The 20,590-nt window shown below is 42.0% G+C and overlaps 1 protein-coding gene across 3 annotated transcripts in view; it reads right to left on the bottom strand.

The window, feature by feature from the left end:
- PPEF1 (protein phosphatase with EF-hand domain 1) overlaps positions 1-20,590 on the bottom strand; it is a 108,888-nt gene that overhangs the window by 83,264 nt on the left and 5,034 nt on the right. For 2 of the 3 annotated variants that reach the window (XM_042975071.1, XM_042975069.1), the window contains 2 exons: positions 18,886-18,972; positions 9,208-9,369 (listed from right to left, as the gene is read on the bottom strand). In XM_042975071.1, the coding sequence (XP_042831005.1) occupies positions 9,208-9,277 (70 nt within the window). In that variant the 5' untranslated portion in view covers positions 9,278-9,369; positions 18,886-18,972. Of the gene's footprint in view, positions 1-9,207; positions 9,370-16,658; positions 16,761-18,885; positions 18,973-20,590 lie in introns of all 3 variants that reach the window. The other variant, XM_042975070.1, reaches the window with a different exon arrangement.

Here is a 20,590-nt window from a genome sequence, read left to right as displayed (position 1 = left end):
TCGCTCTCTCTCTCTCTCTCTCAAGATAAATAAATAAACATTAAAAAAAAAAAAAAAGATTCTCTAAGGGGCGCCTGGCTGGCTTAGTCAGTAGAGCAGTAGAGCATGTAACTCTTGATCTCAGGGTCATGAGTTCAAGCCCCATGTTGGGCGTGAAGCCTACCTTACAATAAATAAAATAACATAACATAACATAACATAACATAACATAACATAAAATTCCCTAAGAGAACTTTTATCGTGATGAGCACTGAGTATATAGAATTGTTGAATCGCTATATTGTGCACCTGAAACTAACATAACACTATATGTTAATTATCCTGGGAGTTTAAATTGATTGAATTGGTTAATTAAATAAAATGTAATGATTCCCAACTGATGCCAACAAACCAGGGATATAGTATATGATACAGGCTGAAAATGAAGATTTGGCAGTTTTGACATACTGATGATAATGAAAGCCATGAGAGTAAAGTTACTGAAGGAGAGCATTCGAGTGACAAAGGAAAAGGCCTGAGAGGAACCCAGAGGAATCCTAATATTTAAAAGTTGGGAGAAAGTGGAGCCCTTATAAACAGTTCAGAGACACAAGGACAACCAGGAGAATGGGCCGAAGCCAAGGGCCATGAGTGCAAGAGTGCCGAGTACCGCCAGGAAACCAAGCAAAATAAGAACTGAAAATGGTCCAGTGGGCTTCAAGGGCATTCAAGAACTTGTCAAAATCATTTTCCGTGGGACGGAATGAACCACGAGAAGGTGGGAGACAGCACTGTGAACGTCCCCTTCAGGAACAAGCTCTGAGAGGGAGGAGAGTCAGTGGAGGGAACCAGAGGGAGAGGGAAGGCCTTTCTTCCAAAGGGAAAGGAAAAAAACAGTTACAAAAGGCCATTTTGGACAATGAGGAAATTCTGACTATGAACTCTATGTTCAACAATATTAATCCACCAATGCTACAATTTTTTTCAGTGTGATACAGTATTACAGTTATATAAAAGAAAAACCCTCTTTTTAGGACACTCATGCTAAGTATATAGAGGTTAATATCATAATGTCTACAGTTTTGCTGTCAAATGGAGAAGGCACAGGAGACGGAGAAAGGGAAGGAAGGGAGAGCGGGAGAGAGAAAATGGTAAAGGGTTACAAGCTGGTGAACCCAGCTGACGGGGATGTGGGTGTTCGCTGTGTTAATCTTCCATCTTCTCTCTGTAGGTTTGCAATTTCTAAAGATAAGAAGTTGGGGGTAAAGTAAAACAGAACGACATGAAGGGAAAAAAACGTACCCAAACCCAAAGAAAAGGAGAAAAAGAGGAAAGGCACGCGAGCACGTTAAGAGTGTCAATACGGTAGCAGCTAAGGGAGTAAGCAACAGAAGGGGGAAATGAATACCCCCACCCCTCCACAGGTACCCGCAGCTATAGAGCATATTGATGGTCTTTGGGTGGCAAGAACTTTAAAGAGCATCTCATCTGATGTCCCATTTCACTGAGGAGGAAAATGAGGGACATCCCAGCTCACAGAGATTTCTGCTATACCTCACGATGCCAATAAAGACTGCTTGGTGGCAGTTATAAAAGAAAATCCAACAGTAACAAGAACGGCAAAGGCCCCTCTAGACTTGCAGAAAACTCCTCAGAGATCAACAAAGATAAAGGAAACAATGTCATTGATATTTTTTCCATGAAGGCCCCAAATTTAAATATACAGCATTGCAAAGGACTTAACTTTGGGAATGTGGAGGTGGTAGATACAGGGCTGGGGGTGGAAGGAGGGGATCTCTCAGGCAGCTGTGAATGGCTTGCTCATTAGATTTTTAAACAATAAATAAACCAGACGTTATTCCAAGAACTAAAGAAATATTTGGTTTACTAGTTAGTATTTTTAAACTTTTAAGTAAAAATAAAGAACAAATATTTTTTAAAAGAACAATCTCCATTAGAGAAAATTTCCATTTCTCATAGCTTAAAGCATCCAAGTGCACAGCCAAAAATGCTACATAGCCTTTGTAGGCTCCTCAGCACTTAGGGAAAATGAATAAATGCATTTCTAAGTGGTTTCCAGGGAAGAAATAAAAGAAAATAAATCATCGTGTCCTCAGAGTATTCCATGGGGGAAGAAAAGGCAACAGATTATTAATTCAAAATACATCAATATAAAATTTTAAGGATAAAGCGAAGCTCAGGAGAATGAAATTGCAATGTTTCATTTCCATTTTTTTGATAAATTCCTATTTTACAAGTCAGGGCAGCACATCCAGAGGGGCATGGACTTTGGAATCTGTCAGAGCTGGTCCCAATTCAGGTGAACTAGGACATGACTTTGGACAGTTCTTTCATCCAGGTTCAGTCTCCTCATCTAGAACAGGAAACTAATCAAAGCTTTCTCCAAGAGTTTTGCAGAGAAATAGAAATAACGAAAGTAGTAGGCAATCAATATAAATGACAGCTATGATTGTTCCCTTCCCCGTTGCATATCACAAAAGAAGCGAAAGAATAATAATACAGCATTGATGCTACTTCTCTACATGCAAGGTAGATAGCCCACAAGAAGGGGTAGCCTCGATTTTATATGTGGGTTACTTTTCCTCCAAAATGCCATGATACACTAGGAGGCAGAGTTCTGTATTGAGGCCGAATGACCAAAGTGGGAGGGAAAAGCCCTTCACTCTAGTCAGACCATGAGAAACAGGAAGCAAGCCCTCACCCGGGCTCTGCCACTTACTAGCTATGTGTCTGTCCTTAAGCAAATCACTTTGCCTCGCAAAGCCTTGGTTTCCTTTTTTTACAAATTGAGAACAACCCTTCACAGCCTGTAGAGATCAAATGTATATGAAGGGGCCCATCCAACTATAAGAGCACTATGCAAATAAAAGGTACTTTGTAGGGGTGCCTGGGTGGCTCAGTCGGTTAAGCGGCCAACTTCGGCTCAGGTCATGATCTCGCGGTCCGTGAGTTCGAGCCCCGCGTCGGGCTCTGTGCTGACAGCTCAGAGCCTGGAGCCTGTTTCAGATTCTGTGTCTCCCTCTCTCTGACCCTCCCCCGTTCATGGTCTGTCTCTCTCTGTCTCAAAAATAAATAAATGTTAAAAAAAAAAAAAAGGTACTTTGTAGGAGTAAATTTAATTAAAGTTAGTTTCCAAGAGCCGCGACATTGGAAGGAAACGTAGAAGGGTGTGACGGTTGATGGCAAAAAACCCCACTGTACTCAGAACTCCTTGGGTTCAAACCCCAACTCTGGCAGTGGTTAGTAATCTGACCCCGAAAAGTACTCACTCGCTGAGCGTGAGAGCCTCTTCAAACTACACAAAAAAAGAATAGTAACGCTTGACTCAGGTTTACTGCAAGGATTAAATAAAAAGTATGCAGAATATTGTGAACACTCTCTAGAATATAGTTAGTAATCAGGAAATAATAGCTATCATTTTCTATCAAGAGCTTTCAAAACATTCATAACCCTTAACACAATAAGTTCGTATCTAATCACCTGAATATGGGAATAATCCAAAGTAAGGAAAAACACTACATAAAGAAATTCTTCTAAGTACTGTTTATATTAGTGAAAAAAAGGTCCCATGTTAGAGGAATAATTAAGAATATGATGATTGGGGCACCTGGGTGGCTCAGTTGGTTAAGCGTCTGACTTCGGCTCAGGTCATGATCTCACGGCTCATGATTTCAAGCCTGAATGGGGCTCTGTGCTGACAGCTCAGAGCCTGGAGCCTGCTTTGGATTCTCCGTCTCCCTCTCTCTCTGCCCCTCCCCCGCTCACACTCTGTCTCTCTCTCTCTCTCTTTCTCTCTCTCTCTCAAAAATAAATAAACATTAAAAAAAAGAATATGATGATCTATCCATTAAATGAAATGTTTAGTAATGGTTAAAATGTTTACAAAGCATTTATAACAACTTGAGAGATGTTTATATAACAATTTCTTAGTGCCAAAAGCAAGGCTACAAAAAATTAATGTTTAGGATGATCAAAAACCTACACTATACCAAAAAAAAAAAAAAAACTGGAAAGAAACTATCAAAATGTTAACAGTTGTTGTCTCTGGGTAGTGGAGTGAGGAATATTAATTATTTCCAAATGCTTTTCTATATTTTACAGTATTTCTAAATGAGAAAAACTTTTTATGGATAAATATAAGTAAATACCGTTGCTTCAGTTTTCAGCAGATTTATTATTACAAAGTCAGAATAAACATTGACTAATATATTCAACAAGAGATAATGGAAGAATAAAAAAAACTATAAGGGAATACTTTGACAAGTATATGCTAATAAAGTAAATAGCTTAGATGAAATAGGCAAATTCTTAGGACACAAAATGCTGAAAATGACTCAAGAAGAAATAGAAAATCTGAATAGATCTATAACAAAAGTAAAAGTAATCAAAAAACTACCCACAAAGAAAGGCCCATGTTCAGCTTTATTTATTGATTTATTGATTTATTTATAGAGAGGGAGAGAGAGAGAGAGAGTGCACAAGTGGGGGAGAGAGGCAGAGAGAGGGAGAGAGAGAGAGAGAGAGAAAATCCATGCTGAGCATGGAGCCCAATGTGGGGCTTGATCCCATGACCCTGGGATCATGACCTGAGCTGAAATCAAGAGTTGGATGTTCAACCGACTGAGCCACCCAGGAGCCCCTCTACCAAACAGTTAAAGAATTAATATCAATTCTTCACAAGCTCTTCTAAAAGATGGAAGAGAAGAAGGAATTTCAACTCATTCTATGAGGCTAGTATTACCCTGATAACAAAACCACACAAAGACACCCCAGGGGAAAAAAAACTATAGACCAATACCTTTTATGAATATAGATGCAAAAATCATTAACAAGACACTAGCAAACTGAATCCAGCAACATATAAAAAGTATTATTATACACCGTGACCAAGTGGGATTTATCTCAGGAATGCAAAATTGGTTCAACATCTGAAATTCCATTAATGTATACTGTATCATAGAACAAAGGGCAAAAACTACATGATCGTTTCAATACATGCAGATAAAGCATTTGACAAAATTACACACCACTTCTTAATAAAATAATAAAAGCAATCAATAAACTAGGAATAGGAGTGAACTTCCTCAACCTGATAAAGAGCATCCTGGAGAAAGGCACAGCTACTATCATACTTAAAGGTGAAAGACTGAATGCTTTCCTCTATGATCAGGAACAAGACAAGGATGTGTATTCATGAATTTCTATTCAACAGTAAGAGAGGGTCTAGTCAGGAAAATTATGCAAGAAAATGAAATCAAAGGCATAGAATAGAAAGGAAGAAGTAAAACTATCTCTATTAGCAGATGACACAGTTTGTAAATAGAAAATCCTAAGGAATCAACCAAAGTCTTGGGATACAAGATCAATATACAAAAAGCAATTGTTTTTCTATACACCTGCAATGAACAATCCAAAAATGAAATTAATAAAGCAATTCCATTTTGTAATAGCATTCAAAAGAATAGAGTACTTGGGGTAAATTTAACAAAGGAAGTATAAAATGTAAATTCTGAATGCAAAAAATAGCGTTGAAAGAAATTAAAGACCTAAATAAATGGGAAGACATTCCATGTTCATGGATCAGTAGATGTAACTGTTAAGCTGGCAGTACTCCCCAGATTGATCTACAGATTCAATGCAAGCCCCATCAACATTTCAGATGGCTTCTTTTGAGAAACTGACAAACCGATCCTAAGAGTCATATGGAAGTACAAGGGACCTGGAAAGCCAAAACAATCTTGAAAAAGAAACAAAGGTAAAGGACTCAGAATCCCAATTTCAAAACTTTCTGCAAAAGCTACAATAATCAAGACAGTGTGGTATTGGCATAAGGAGACACATAGATCAATGGAATAGAATTCAGAAACCCTCATATTTACAGTCCATTGATTTTTGATAAGAGTGCCAGGACTATTCAATGGAGAAAGAACAGTCTTTTCAACAAATGGTCGTGGGGTGACTGGATATCCACATGCAAAGAATAAATTTGTACCTCTACCTCATACCATATATGAAAATCAACTCAAAATGTATCAAAAACCTAAATGTAAGAGCTAAAAATATAAAACTCTTAGAAGAAAACATAACCATAAATAATCTTGGCTTTGGCAATGGATTCTTTGTTATGATACCAAAAAACAAGCAACCAAAGAAAAAATAAATTGGACTTTATCAAAATTACAAAACCTTTCTGCTTCAAAGGGTATCATCAAGAAAGTGAGAAGACAGCCCACTAAATGAAAGAAAACATTTGCAAATCTTATACTTGATAAAGAACTTATAACTGGAACATATAAAGAATTCTTACAACAAAACAATATAAAAACAAATGACACAACTAAAAATGGACAAATGATCTGAATAGACATTTTTCCAGAGATCTACAAATGGCGAATGGGGTGCCTGTGTGGCTCAGTCAGTTAAGTGTCCAACTCTTGACTTCAGCTCAGGTCATGATCTCACCGTTGGGCTCTCTCTGTGCTGACCGTGTAGAACCTGCTTGGGATTCTCTTTCTCTCCCTCTCTCTCTGCCCCGCCCCTACTCATGCTCGCTCGCTCTCTCTCTCTCTCTCTCTCAAAATAAATAAACTTAAAAAAAAAAGACATTTTACAAATGGCTAATAAACACATGACAAGATGCTCAATATCATTAGTCATTAGGGAAATGCAAATGAAGACCATAATGAACTACCATTTCATACCCACTAGGATGGGTATAATCAGAAGGACAGACAAGTGTTGCAAAGGATGTGAAAAAATTGGAACCATCATAGGCTGCTGGTGGAAATGCAGAACGATGCAGGCACTTGGGAAAACAGTTTGGAAGTTTCTCAAAATGTTAAACATTGAGCCACCATATGACCCAGCAATTCTGCTCCTAGGTGTATACCCAAGAGCACCGAAAACATCTGTTGACACTGTAACTTGTACACGAATGCTCATAGTAGCATTGTTCATAATATAAAAAAAATAGAAACAACCCAAATGCCCACCAACTGATGAATGGGTGAGTGTGCATATTCCTACAATGGAATACTATTCAACAATTAAAAGGAATGACATTCTGAGTCATGCTACAACATGAACTTTGAAAACATTATGATGAATGAAAGAAGTCAGACAGAAAAGACTCCATATGATCTGGTTACATTTATATGAAATGTCCGGGAAGAGTCTGAATCTATAGAGACGGAAAGGAGATTAGTGATTGCCTAGGGCTGGGGAGGTAGGGTGTAGGGGAGTCACTGCTAATGGTTTGGGGGAAGGATATGAGAATGTTCTAAAATTGATAGTCGCGATGGTTGTACAGCTCTGTGAACATACTAAAAACCGGTGAATTAGACGCTTTAACCTGGTGAGTTGTGTGGCATGTGAATGATATCTCAATAAAACTGCTCTTTTTAAAAAGCAATGCAGGAAAACAGTTTGACATTTCCTCAAAAAGTTACACACAGAATTACCGTAAGACCTGGCAATTTCACTCCTAGGTATATACCCCCAAAGAACTGAGGACAGGGACTCAAACAAGTACACGTACGTTCATGTTCAAAGCAGCACTATTCACAGTAGCCAAAGAGGTGGAAATAACCCAAATGTCCATCCACAAAGGAATGGACACACAAAATGTGGTCTCAACGTACAATGGAATACTATCCAGCCTTAAAAAGGAATGAAGTATGAAAGATGCTACAATCTGGATGCTAAGTGAAAGGGGGCAGAAGGTACATTGTATATGTGACATATCCAGGATAAGTACGTTCACAGAGGCAGAATATAGACGGGTGGTTGTCAGGGGCTGAAAGGAGAGAGAAATTGGGAGAAACTGCTTAATATAAAAGGGGTTTTGCTTTGGAGTGATGGAAATGTTTGCAACTAGAGAGAAGGGCAGTTACACAACTTTGTGACTGTATCCAATGCCACTGAAATGTTCCCTTTAAAATGATTAATTTTATGTTATGTGCATTTCACCTCGGTAATTTATTTAAAAGAAAAACCAATCCAAAAATCTAAAGTAATATTTCCATTTACCTGCAACATTTTAAAAGTTGAGAAGTATTTCAAAAAGAGAGAATTCACTGTTATGAGTTTGGCTTGGCCTTTTTGTTTGTTTAACCTAAGAAATTTGGCGAAATTTAAAGAACTCTATGTAATCCTACATATAAAAAGATAATTACTCGCTTTACTCTCTTATGGTAAATTATGACCATGGAATTAGCTCAGTTGGAGCTTTTGAAAGATTTACAGATTTGAAAGAGTTAGTACATCTCCCTACTGTGGGAGATCGGTTTTGCTAACTCATGGAGCAGAACAGCATTTGATTCCCAAGAGAAAACATCACACGCTAATTAGTAGAGAATACTCTGCATCCTAAACTGTCCATCTTAAGCCTGAGTGAACTTCCAAAAGCAACATGTGGAAGAGGAATTGGGAAAATTATCTATAACCTAGACACCAGAGGAATGGAGCGTGAGAGTGAATAATTCACATAATCTTCCCAGTTTGTTTGTTCTTTAAGTTGCTTGTGGAAACTATGTCTCTTAAACACTCAAGTGAGTTGCAACTTGGTAGGTATGAGAAGCTCAGTATGAAATAAACAAAGGGAATACTTAAGCCTCTAATTATATAGGGGTCTTGGGGGGCATGTCATGTATTTAGAAACAACACCCTTTTGGGGAAGCAGATGATCTTGCATTTCCCAAACTCTACCTGGAATATTCTAAAAACATGGGGGCAAATCTCATGAAGTTCTGTGTTGAATAGCTATAAAAAATAATCCGATCACTGAGTTACAAACTCTAATAAAAAGTCAACGATGCCACTAAACACCACATAGGTATGGATACAGCTATTTATAAGCATATCGAATAAACAGAGGTAAATGCACAGAGACTTTCTTGTTCCCTGCCACAGAGTTTTAAATTGAGATTTTATATTGGTCCATTTTCAGCTGAAATCAAATCAAACATAAACTCTCTCTTAGATAATACTTCACGGCACATCATAAATTCAGAGCTACATCTTCCTAAGTTATGCCAATGTTTAACCTTCGGCTCAAGTGATGGTGCCTTGTGCACCACCACACCGGGCTGGCGGCTGGAGGGGCAAGTGACTCGACGGGGGGAAGGGGAGAGGGCGAATCCGGTGCACTCGGGCTCCCCGTTCATTCACAAAGACAGGCACCCCCACCCCACCCCCGCTGGCACTCACCTTGCTCAGATCTCGTGTCTTTCACAGACGAAGTGCCACAGCCCATGTCTTCTAAATTATGTGTGGTCATGAATTTAACTTCTCATTCCAAAACAGTGTGAAACGTGTGTCCCTTTATGCTGCGAGGAGCCACTCCTAGCTGACCCGCCTCAGTCAGAGATCCTAATGAGGAAGGCACAAGAGGGAGGGAGGGGGAGAGGGAAGCGCCCGTTAACAGCAAGGTATCTAAGGGCTTCTCGGCAGGATTCATTTTATGCTTCTTCTCAACTGCTGTTCATCATGTGATGTGGAAAGTGATCAGACATAATCTAATCCTGGTGCATTTTCCAAAACACAGCAGCCGCACCGGAGCAACCATAGATTGCTTTTCTGCTACACATAAATTATATTCCCCCCCCTCCGCCCCGTCTAGGTCAGATCAAGGTCTATATAAAATAAAGCATCAAAAATGGAAAGAGAAATGGAAATGTAAGAGCGTACAATTTTCTAATTGAAATACGGGGAATGGGATATGAAGGAGCTGATAGAATTTAACTGTTTTAGTTTTAAGTTCATAATTAAATCTATTTGGGTTTTTAAAAACACAGATTGGAGATGATGAGACAAAACAACATATTTAAAAACCTGTGCCAAAATTCAAATCAAAGTGAGTTCCTCAACACTGTTTCTCAGAACCGGTTGGAAAGCTTGTTTTAAAAAAAGAGGCCGAAGGCCTCCCCCCCCCCCCCCCCTGACTAGAGTTCCAGAATCAGGGAGAGTGCCCTTTATGTTTGTTTGTGGGTTTTGTTCTTTCTTTCTCTTTCTTTCTTTTTCTTTCTTTCTTTCTTTCTTTCTTTCTTTCTTTCTTTCTTTCTTTCTTTCTTTCTTTCTTTCTTTCTTTCTTTCTTTCTTTTTAAGGTAGCTCTATGCCCAAGGTGGGGCTTGAACTCAGGACCCCAGAAATCAAGAGTCAAGTGGCAAGCTCTACCTACTGAGCTGGCCAGGTGCCCCTGGGGGGAGTGCCCTTTTGAAACAAGCCAAAACGGATTTTAGTGTCCCTCCTCGTGACTGTTTTGGGTGATGCTGCCTTTATTTTGTATTGCTCCAAACCAGCCTGATCGAATCTATCTGCATTTCTTGATAGGAACAAGGTCAAAAAACAACTGACTTGGGACCCTACCAGGCACATCTATTTTTCCATTAGCAGTATGCTAAAAGCTTGAAAATTTTGACTCAACTAAAGAAAGAGAAAAATGAACAAAATACCTGAATTATGGAAATATCATTAAAACAATAATAACCTTAATAAACAGATATTCTGATCAGAGCACGGCCTAATTCTTTTATGTATTGAAATAGTTAACCCTAGTCAACGTTGGGGTATCTCCAAATTTGACAGGCACTTCTATCCGGTCTTTCTTACCTACATCATGGATAAAAAATGTTAACAAGGTCAGCTCCAAGGGCATTCCACTCCGGCCCGTTCTCCAGGGTCCCTGAAGATCCATTACATTCATACTCTCTGAACATATCTGTTCAGTCAGGTGGTAAATCCACCCATTGCAACTATTATCTTATTTATCTATGAGGCATCCTGGGAAATTTTGCTAAAAATTTTCATGAAATTAAGATATATACTTTGACACCTTGACATTCGGGACTATCCCAGCCCCAGAAGAAGAAAACAGGAGGAGGAAGAGAAGGAGGAGGAGGAAATCAGTTTGGCATGATTTTAAATAACAGAATCATAGAAGTTTAAAACTGGGAGAGACCTCTAAAATTACCTAGAAATTGGGAATGCAAACTGGTTCAGCCACTCCAGAAAACAGTATGGAGGTTCCTCAAAAAATTAAAAATAGAACTACCCTACGACCCAGCAATGGCACTATTAGGCATTTATCCAAGGGATACAGGGATGCTGTTTCGAAGGGGCACATGCACCCCCATGTTTATAGCAGCACTGTTAGCAATAGCCAAAGTATGGAAAGAGCCCAAATGTCCATCGATGGATGAATGGATAAAGATGTGGTATATATATACAATGGAGTATTACTCGGCAATCAAAAAGAATGAAATCTTGCCATTTGCAGCTACGTGGATGGAACTAGAGGGTATTATGCTAAGCGAAATTAGTCCAAGAAAGGCAAAAATCATATGACTTCACTCATATGAGTACTTTAAGAGACAAAACAGACGAACATAAGGGAAGGGAAGCAAAACTCATATAAAAACAGAGAGGGGGACAAAACAGAAGAGACTCTTAAATATGCAGAACAAACAGAGGGTTACCAAGGGGTTGTGGGAGGGGGGAATGGGCTAAAGGGGTAAGGGGCATTAAGGAATCTACTCCTGAAATCATTGTTGCACTATATGCTAACTAACTTGGATGTAAATTTAAAAAAAAATAAACATGGTAAAAAAAAAAAACAAGAAAGAAAAGAAAGCACTCTAAACATTTACTCCTCACAAAAACATTGAGCTAAGTACATTATTATCCATTTACTGATATTCCATGTACCTGAAAAAAAAAAAAAGCCTGACCTATAGTAATAAACAATAAACAAAATTTTAAAGAGAAAAAAAATAAAATAAAATTACCTAGAATTTACACAAAGTGCAAGGAAGTCAAGCGACTTGCCTGATGTCATATAGACACCGTGGTCGTCAAACTCTTGCATATTACCATCGCCTGGGGAGCGTTTAAAACTCCCACTGCGCGGACAGCACCACATTAAATGAGCATCTCTGGGGGTTAAGAAATACTGATGCCTGGGTCCCAGCCCCAGAGGTTCTGATGTAATTGGTACCGGGTGGGATTGGGCATCAAGAGCCTTTTAAACTCCCCAGATGATTCTAATGTGCAGCCAAGTTTGATAGTCTTTAATAGAGACGATGTTTTAGCGAACCCATGACGACACCTGAGGATCATCACATTTTCCTCTGAATGCTTTGACTCCATCTGTTTGGAATAAAATTTTTCCAAAGGTCATGCCAATCTTATAAAGCCGTGGTTTCGGGCGTCTTATTCTTTTCTCCTTTTTGAAACTGGAGTGCTATTTACCCATCACCTGCCTTCTCTCCATACTTAGAAATTTCTTTCAGGTTCTCTGCAGCACCTATGAGAACACATCTACGGGGGCCCTTCATCACCGTTTGAAGTAGTTCATCTCGGCCTGGTGACCTCCTCCATGTGCCTAGGTCAGTGCTCTCCAATGTAAGTATCATAAGACTCGCCAGGGGGAGGTTATTAAAAAATGAAGACTCAAGCTTTACCACCAATACTCAGATTTAAGCAGTCTGGCGGGCCTGGGAATCTGCAATTAAAGTGCAGCCTCCAGAGGCACCTGGGTGGCTCAGCCAGTTAAGCGTCTGACTTCGGCTCAGGGCATCATCTCACAGTTCGTGTGTTCGAGCCCCACATCGGGCTCTGTGCTGACAGCTCAGAGCCTGGGCCTGCTTCGGATTCTGAGTCTCCCTTTCTCTCTGCCCCAACCCTGCTTGCTCTCTCTCTCTCTCTCTCAAAAATGAAATAAACATCAAAAAAAAAAAAATTAAAGTGCAGCTTTCAGGGGACTGTGACACAGGCACTCCCAGGTCTCAGTTTGAGAAACACTGCTCTCCATATCTCCCTTGGGCTTCGCGTCCATCTTTATGGTATTTATTCTACTCCTTTTTGTGAATACATAAGAGTAGGGCATTGAGCAGGCAACACTGATGCAACGATAAGAAGTGAGATATTTCAATCTTGATTTTCTTTTTGCAGAAAAAACATAAAACAGTATCTCTCCAAAGGTATTTGGTTCTCAGCCACCCCTCAGTTCATGACACCACAAACAAAATTCCATGTAAAATTCACTAGAAGCTAAAGAGCACCAGACTCGAGTATGTTTCTGTCAGACTGTAAGATCCCACGGGTATCTTTCTTTCTACGTACTCCTCCTTGAACCTCTGGCACCTACACAGTGCCTTTCACACAGCAGGTGTTTGAGAAATGCTAAATGAATTAATGGAGATTTCTAAGTCAGACTCCTTTAAAAAAATGAATTGCTGAAAGTCATTATTGGTCTGTGATTTGCTGCAGATACATGCTATTCGAATATATAAAAGCCTTTTATTAAACCAGAAAATGGGTAGTACTTAGACATTCCTTTTTAAAGAAGATTTTAAAATCATGATGGAGAAAAAACTGAGGATTGTTCTAGAATTCTTTGGTTATTAGGAAACAACCTGCTGTTCGAATTTTTACCTTATTAAGTAACAATCACTAAGCGAATTATTCTCAAACTGTTTTTCTCCTTCAGGTAACAGGTAAAACAAACAAAAAAGCTCCTTTCAATGCTCACCAAAACAAGAGGTGGCTAAGGCCAGGTGCCACTTTTTACTCCCACACTCTGTCCAAGCTAGACTGCCATCATCCACTTAAAGGCAGAGAGGAAAACAAGTTTTTAAGCAGCGTAGGTACCTTTGAGGACATCTCTAGCTGGCTGTTAAGCTGATAAAAATGATTTGGGGATTTTCCATTATTTGAGAAAAATCTAAGTTTCTTCCATTTCTGGCCCTCTGTCATCACTAGAAAAGCATTTAGTGTGCTAAAGAAGTCTCTGGAGAAATGATTCCCTCGGGCCTGAAAGGGGTCCTCTGGCTCAGGAGGTGGGGAATTTCTGAGGGCTCACAAAGACCCCGGAATGCCATGGTCAGTGACATGTACCACTGAAAAGGTAGATCTCGGCAAAAAAAAAACCAGCTTGAAACCTTCCCAGAGCGGCTGCCCCTACCAATATCTATTCGCCAAAGATGGTTTTAAAGCACAAACATGAAACAGTGACTCATCACTGGCGCTCACTTATAATCTGCGAAAGAAAAGGCTTCTAAGGCTTCTGCTAAAAGGCTTTTACTGTAAGTGGGGGCAGCCAGGGTAACTGAAGGGCAGAACTGTTTGAGATCCGGCTCTCTTCATCCCACTTTTCACTTCCCAAGGTGAAAACACAAGAAAACAACAAGAGATGGCCCTTGGAGCCAACCTAACCTCGGCCATTAAGCACCCTCCAAGAGCTAGCCCGGCCTCCCCAAGTTGTTCTTATCCGTTCTGAACTTTATTGTATTACCAAGCGCATTCTTATTGGACTCCCACATCTCAGCTCAGCCACCTGGGCCTTGATTCTGCCTCTGGCCTTCTAGATTTGAATGGCGTGGTTACCTATGCTCAAAACTCAGCCTTTCTCAGAGATGCAGCCTTTTATGAGAAATTCCTACTCTAGTTCCGGCCCTGCGGAACCCAAACCCGGAAGCCATAGTCATTCAACCGGCACCACACCCCCAAGCCCAAAGTGGGAGTTCAGTTGGCAGGTCTAATTCTTCCCCCGGGTTCATTCTCTCCAGTATTCATCAAAAACAAGCGTTCTGTAGCCTGATGTCTGTGGCCTAAACATAACCAAGGGGCACAGAGTGGGGCAGAGGAGTCCTTGGCAGATGGCCCTAGAGAGGCCCCTTCCAGCCCAACCTGTGCAGTGGAACACTCTAGCGTTTCCTCGTGTCCAGGCTCTCGAATGAATAAGGGGCGGTCTGTGAGCCCAACCTGGTGAGTCTTCCTCGCTCTCATCAGATGAAAGGATAAGAAGAGGGAGCAAACTACACTGACCACCAGAAGGTGTCTGAAGGCATGTGGTACCATATTGACAGGATGGGAAGCAAGGGGCAGCTTGGCCTGGTGCCAGGTTTTCCAAAATATGTCTGTGGGAGAGTAGTTCTCTGTGCTTTAGGATTCCGGGAATAAGACAAAAAAGGCCCCACGGTCAAGTAAGACAGATTTCCTGACTGCAGGATTCCTCACGTCCCAAACAGCCTCGCAGGGGACAGCTTTTGAAGAAAAGCATCTCAAGAGTATATACTGTTCCTAACTGCTTGTTCCTAACTACCTACTGATGGCTCAGTAGAGCCCGGGGCTTAGAAGTCACACAAACTGGCTGGCTCAGTCATAGGAGATGTGACTCTTTTTTTTTTTTAATGTTTATTTATTTATTTTGAAAGAGAGAGAGAGCCTGCGAGCAGGGGAGGGGCAGAGAGAGGGGGAGAGAGAATCTTAAGCAGGCTCCGTACTGTCAGTACAGAGCCCGACACGGGGCTGGATCTCACCAACCATGAGATCATGACCTGAGCGGAAATCCAGAGTCGGATTCTTAACCGACTGAGCCACCCAGGCGCCCTGTGCAGGCGACTCTTAATCTCAGGGTCATGAGTTCAGGCCCCACACCGGATGTGGAGCCTACTTTAAATAAATGAATGAATAAATGAATATTAACTTTTGTAAAAAAAGAAGAGGTCAAACAAACCAGAGTTTAAATTCTCAGCTAGTCATTAATTCCTCTACACCTCGCTTTTCTCATCACAGGAGTAATAATGCCTACCTTACAGGCTTGTACTGAGGAGCTCAGTGGTGGGGGAAAAAACAAAAAAAAAACCAGTTTGAACAAAAAGCAATTCTTCTTAGCTGATGAGTCAGGAGGGGTCACGCACTGGTGGGTGCCCGCCCCGCTAGGAGTGCTGAAACGGGACTGTGTTTGCTCAAATCTCTTCCTTCAGAATGCTTGGTCTGGGACCTCCCAGAGACTAAAACCCTGGGGCGTCTGCTCCTTCTGGGGGTAACTGTAGAGTCATAAGAAATGGCCTTTTTTTCCGCTGAGAGCACAAAGACCCGAAAGCATGCTATGCCGGTAATAATAACAATGTAGCGAAAATCACTACTATTTGCTAAGGACCGCTATTTACCCAGCACAGTGGGTGCTTTCTATTTCTATTATTCCAGTCAATCTTAACAGCAACTTTTAAGGTAGTATCATCACCCCCATATTACAGATGAAGAGCTGAGACGCAGAAATTAAATATTGTACTCCATGGCACAGCTGTGTAGGAGCAGCGCCGAAGACCCATTCTGTGTAATAATTAAAGAACAAAAGTGTCCACGAAAAGGTCGGCTACCCCTTGGTGGCAGATCAAATCCGATCAGTCTATGCAAGCACTAAATCACTCAGGAGAACTCTCGACCATCGCAAGGAATTCTGTTTCCCTTTCTTGCAGAGAGATACAAGAGGCCAAAGGGGCTGGGAAGATTTCTGAACACAAAGTTGTGGAGCGGGGTTCGGGGACTGCCCCCGCGAAGGGGCTGGAAGGGTTTCCCAAAGTATCTCTTCCCTCATTTCTAGTCCTCACCCGAGTGACCGCAGAGTTTTTCCAAATATCGCGCTCATTTGAAATAGGCTGCGACCCTTCCCATTGCAAAGTCAGCTGTACATCCTTTTAAGGTGATGACAGCCGACTGGGAATCCAAATCTTTGAGAAAAATCATTCCGAGAAATTGCAAAGCAACAAAACAAACTGTAAGGAGCGCATGTTTCCTGTCCCGTTGCTACCCAATATATGTTTATAATGTAGACTTCCGCTTGCTCAAAATACCCGAGAACAAACAAACATATTACCTCTTTCTTCCGCTTGGCCAATGCAGAGGTTTTTCCTCACCCTGGGTGTTTCAAGAGAAACAAACACAAGAAAAAACCTTGTCTACGAGGGGGTGCACTGGTCTGAAAGAGAAGAGGTACAATCCCAGCTCTCTCTGGAGCACCCTCCCCCCACCAACACACGCGCACACACACGTGCAAGCACGCATGCATTCACACAATCTGCAACTCACATCTCTGCAGCTCTCTGCAGGGAGAACTCTTGCTGAAATAAATCAAGAAATAAACACACATGCGCACACACGAAGAAATAACTCAAACAGGCCACGGCTGCTTTGCCTTTCAGCCTGGAAGGCGAGCTCGAGTCAGAGATCCCGGAGAGAGGCTGGGTTGGCCCGTGAGCCACAGCCATCTGCCCCAACCCTGCCCCGGGGGAGATAAAGGGAGAACACTCGAGTAATGGGCTGCGGTCACATGACTGCTTCCGAGGGGACCAGGCTCTGTACAGGCAGGACCAGGCCACTGTTTGCATACATAATCTGCATCGATACAAAATACACAATGAATTTTAAAGAAGGGCAGAAAAGCATTCAGTGGCTCTTTAGGATAACTGAGGATGACTTTTAGGCAACATTACCGTAACCCGGGTATGACCGAGAGAGGTGGAAACACTAAACATTCCTCCTTAGGGCTCGAAAAGGCACGGGCTTAAGGGAGCGGCCTTGGCTGCTGTGCTGCAAATGCATTTACATGACAGTTTTATTCCTCTAGCTATTCTATTAGCTGCTTGACGGAGAACCTATCTGTGAAAGAGAGCTTCGCCTCCCTTCATCAGCAGAAAGGAAATTGAAAGTTGACCTGTCATTTTGCTGAGCTCGCTGAGGAGGGGGAGGAGGAAGACCCATTTGAAGAAGCAGGTGCCCATATCAGTACCGGCTGCCACCAGCCACAGTTCTGTCGGCTTTCGAGGCAATGCAGCGGATTCTGGCTCCCAGACTCTCATACTGACGGCAGCTGCACCCACAGCAATTTTCCTCCCAAATTCTGCCTGGCTGGTTACACGGCATATGCTGTTGAGCTTCCCAGCCTTGGGCACTGCAAGCTAGGATTTAAAGGACTCCAGCCAAGATCATATCATAACCCCACCCAAGCTGCTCTTTAGCCAATTCCTCTCTGCGATCGAGAGCCATAGGAGATCCAGTAAAGTGGTTACCTAAGCTTGCTATTTAATCTAATGGAGTCACTTTAAAAATCACTGGAAAGGCAGCTCTGGGCTTCTGCACTCCTATTAGCATATTAAATATTATCAGAGGGCCTCATTATGAGGCAATACAACCCTACAGGTTTCCATGGTAGGGACTCCAAGACTAAGACCTAATGAGGCTGCCATACACAGTATAAATGACAGCGTAATTACCCAGGCTCTCAAAAGATAGTGGACAAAGTCACTCTACGGCCACTGTGTTTCCGGCCAAATGCCTATTCAATCCACGGTGATTAAACGATGGCTGTGTCTAGATACGGTTGTTCAAATGTCACCGCTTCTATGTGAAGCCTTTCCTAAATCACCAAAGGGGAGTTAGGCAGTCTTTTCTTCTGGTTCCACAAGCTCTGTGCGTGCCCACTTACAGAGCTTCCCAAAGTGCGCTACAATTTGTCCTTTTACATGCGAAATCCTGAAAGGGAGGGATCCATGTCATTCCTCTTGGCATTCCCAGCCCCAAATGCCTAAGAGGTACTCACCAGATATTTGTCTAATCGCAGAAAGAGAGGAAAGGAGGGAAAGAACTCGCGGTGTAGGTGGCTATTTTAATGGCCGGCCCCTGGACCATGAATTGCATTGGCTGTAGCCTTTGTGTGATCTGTCTGAAACTCAGAATTTGCTTAAAATGAAGAATTTCACCCTATTTTCCCACTGTACAAAGAATGCCAAAATGGGACTCGGAGCACCACAAAGAATCTTATAGCCAGCCAGCCTCCACTGTTGAACGAATCAGCACTGACATATGTGAACAGTAATGATAATAACGTGTATTGAGCGTGTGTACTAGGTTCTAGGCACTTGTTAATTTGACATGTGTTAATCTTATTTAATCCACACACCATCCTATTATCCCTGTTACGCTTTAGGAACTCTAGCCCGAAGTCAAACAGCAAATGAGTGGCAGAGCTGGGATTTGAACCCAGGCACTTTGATTCTGGAACTCCTGCTTATGATACCCTTACTCTATACTGCCTCGGTCAGCACCTTATGTGTTGGCAAAGTGAAGGTTCCAGCCTCTTCTCAGATGCTCTGTGACTTTCCTCCAGCTGAGCAGGGATGTGTTCTCCCGGCCTGAAAACAGAAAAAATAATCGGCAAAGTAATGCTAACAGTTTTAAACTCACTCGTTAACAGATTTGTACCCCTCACAGTCAAGGGTGATTTCTCTCTCAGTGGGCACATCATCCTATGAAAACAGCCAACAGGAAAGGTGAGGGTTCACTTCCCCCCTAGGAAAAGGTCAACTAAGATGGCCTGTGCTCTTCAAGTCAACACATCGTCATCGAGCCACCCCTACGTGGCAGATACTGTGCTGAAGGATGGAGACGTAAATGGCGAACAAAATGGACATGATCAGGTGAGGCAAACACACAGGTGAATAAGTCATCAAAATAAAATCACAAATTACAATCTTTCTCTCATATCGAAATATAAACGCCAGGCATCTAAAACAGTGCTAGGCACAAAACAGTTCTTTATTACACGAATAAATGAAAGCAAATCAGTATGATAGGATCTCTAGTAGGACAGCTGAGGGGCACAGAGAAAGAGCCCCATCCCCAAGAGGGGGATAGAGGAAGGCTTTCTAAAAGAAGTGATGCTGGAGTGCCTGGCTGGCTCAGTCAGTAGAGTGTGTAACTCTTGATCTCAGGGTTGGGAGTTCAAGCCCCACGTGAGGCATAAAGTTCAGTTTAAACATAAATACATAAAAGTAAAGAAAAATAAAAGAATGATGCCCGGCCCTCAGGCCCTAATGACCCGGCAGTCAACCAAGGAGAAAGGAGGTGAGGGAGAGAAGCGGCAGACAAGAGGGACGCGTATTCTTGCGCATGGGCGTATCTTACAGTACTTAACAAGGATGTGAAATGGGAGAGGGAAAACAAAAATCAGCACGAATGGAGTTCCGAACACGGCCATTAGACTTACAAGTGGGTAGAGAAAAGTGCCCGTCTGCTATGACTGAACAATGGCAGCCTCTCCAGCTCTACAGGCTGGACTCCCCTCTTTCGTGGCTGTCTGTCCTTCCTTCCTCACTTCCCCATTTCCCTACTGGGTTTGCCTTCACCTCCCAAGTAGACGTAGTCTCACATGCTTGGCTCGCGGTCTGCCTCTGAGGGAACCCAAGCCAGGACATTCGTCTAGTCTATGGCGGCAGCAAGCTACAGAAAGAGAGGAACAGAGAGGGCTGATTACCTCACAAGGGAGAGACTGAGCGTTGCAGGCAAGGCTCCCCTACCTCGCAAGCCTCCTGACGTTGGCCACACTGCCATCTTCTACCAAGGAGAAGTAATGCTAATGGGCAGCTCCTCTTACTGGTCATGACACACACTGAGAATATGCTGGACTCGAGACAGAACAGCTGGGTTTGGGAAGAGACTGAGGAAAAAAAAAAAACCAGCCGATGTGTGCAGATCTATCGGGTGGTGAGTACTTAAGGTGTCTGTCCACGCATGGCCCCTGATACAGCAACGCCCGACAGCACTCCTTTGGACGGTAGAAAGCAAAATGCTGGAACTCACATTTTTACCTATTTTTAAACTCCTTTTGAATTTCCTGCCTTCACGTGTGTGTGGCAATGTAGACAATATACGAGTTCGGTAGTATCAGTTACAAATAAGTTAGTATGCCTGTATGAGGCGTCCAGTCTCAAAAAGCTTTTACTGTGACCGGTTCGTGATCAAAAACATTCA

The sequence above is a fragment of the Panthera tigris genome, chromosome X, assembly GCF_018350195.1.
Source record: "Panthera tigris isolate Pti1 chromosome X, P.tigris_Pti1_mat1.1, whole genome shotgun sequence".
NCBI lineage: Eukaryota > Metazoa > Chordata > Mammalia > Carnivora > Felidae > Panthera > Panthera tigris.
Note: the sequence above shows the minus strand (reverse complement) of the source record. Positions and strands in the feature narration are given on the sequence as shown.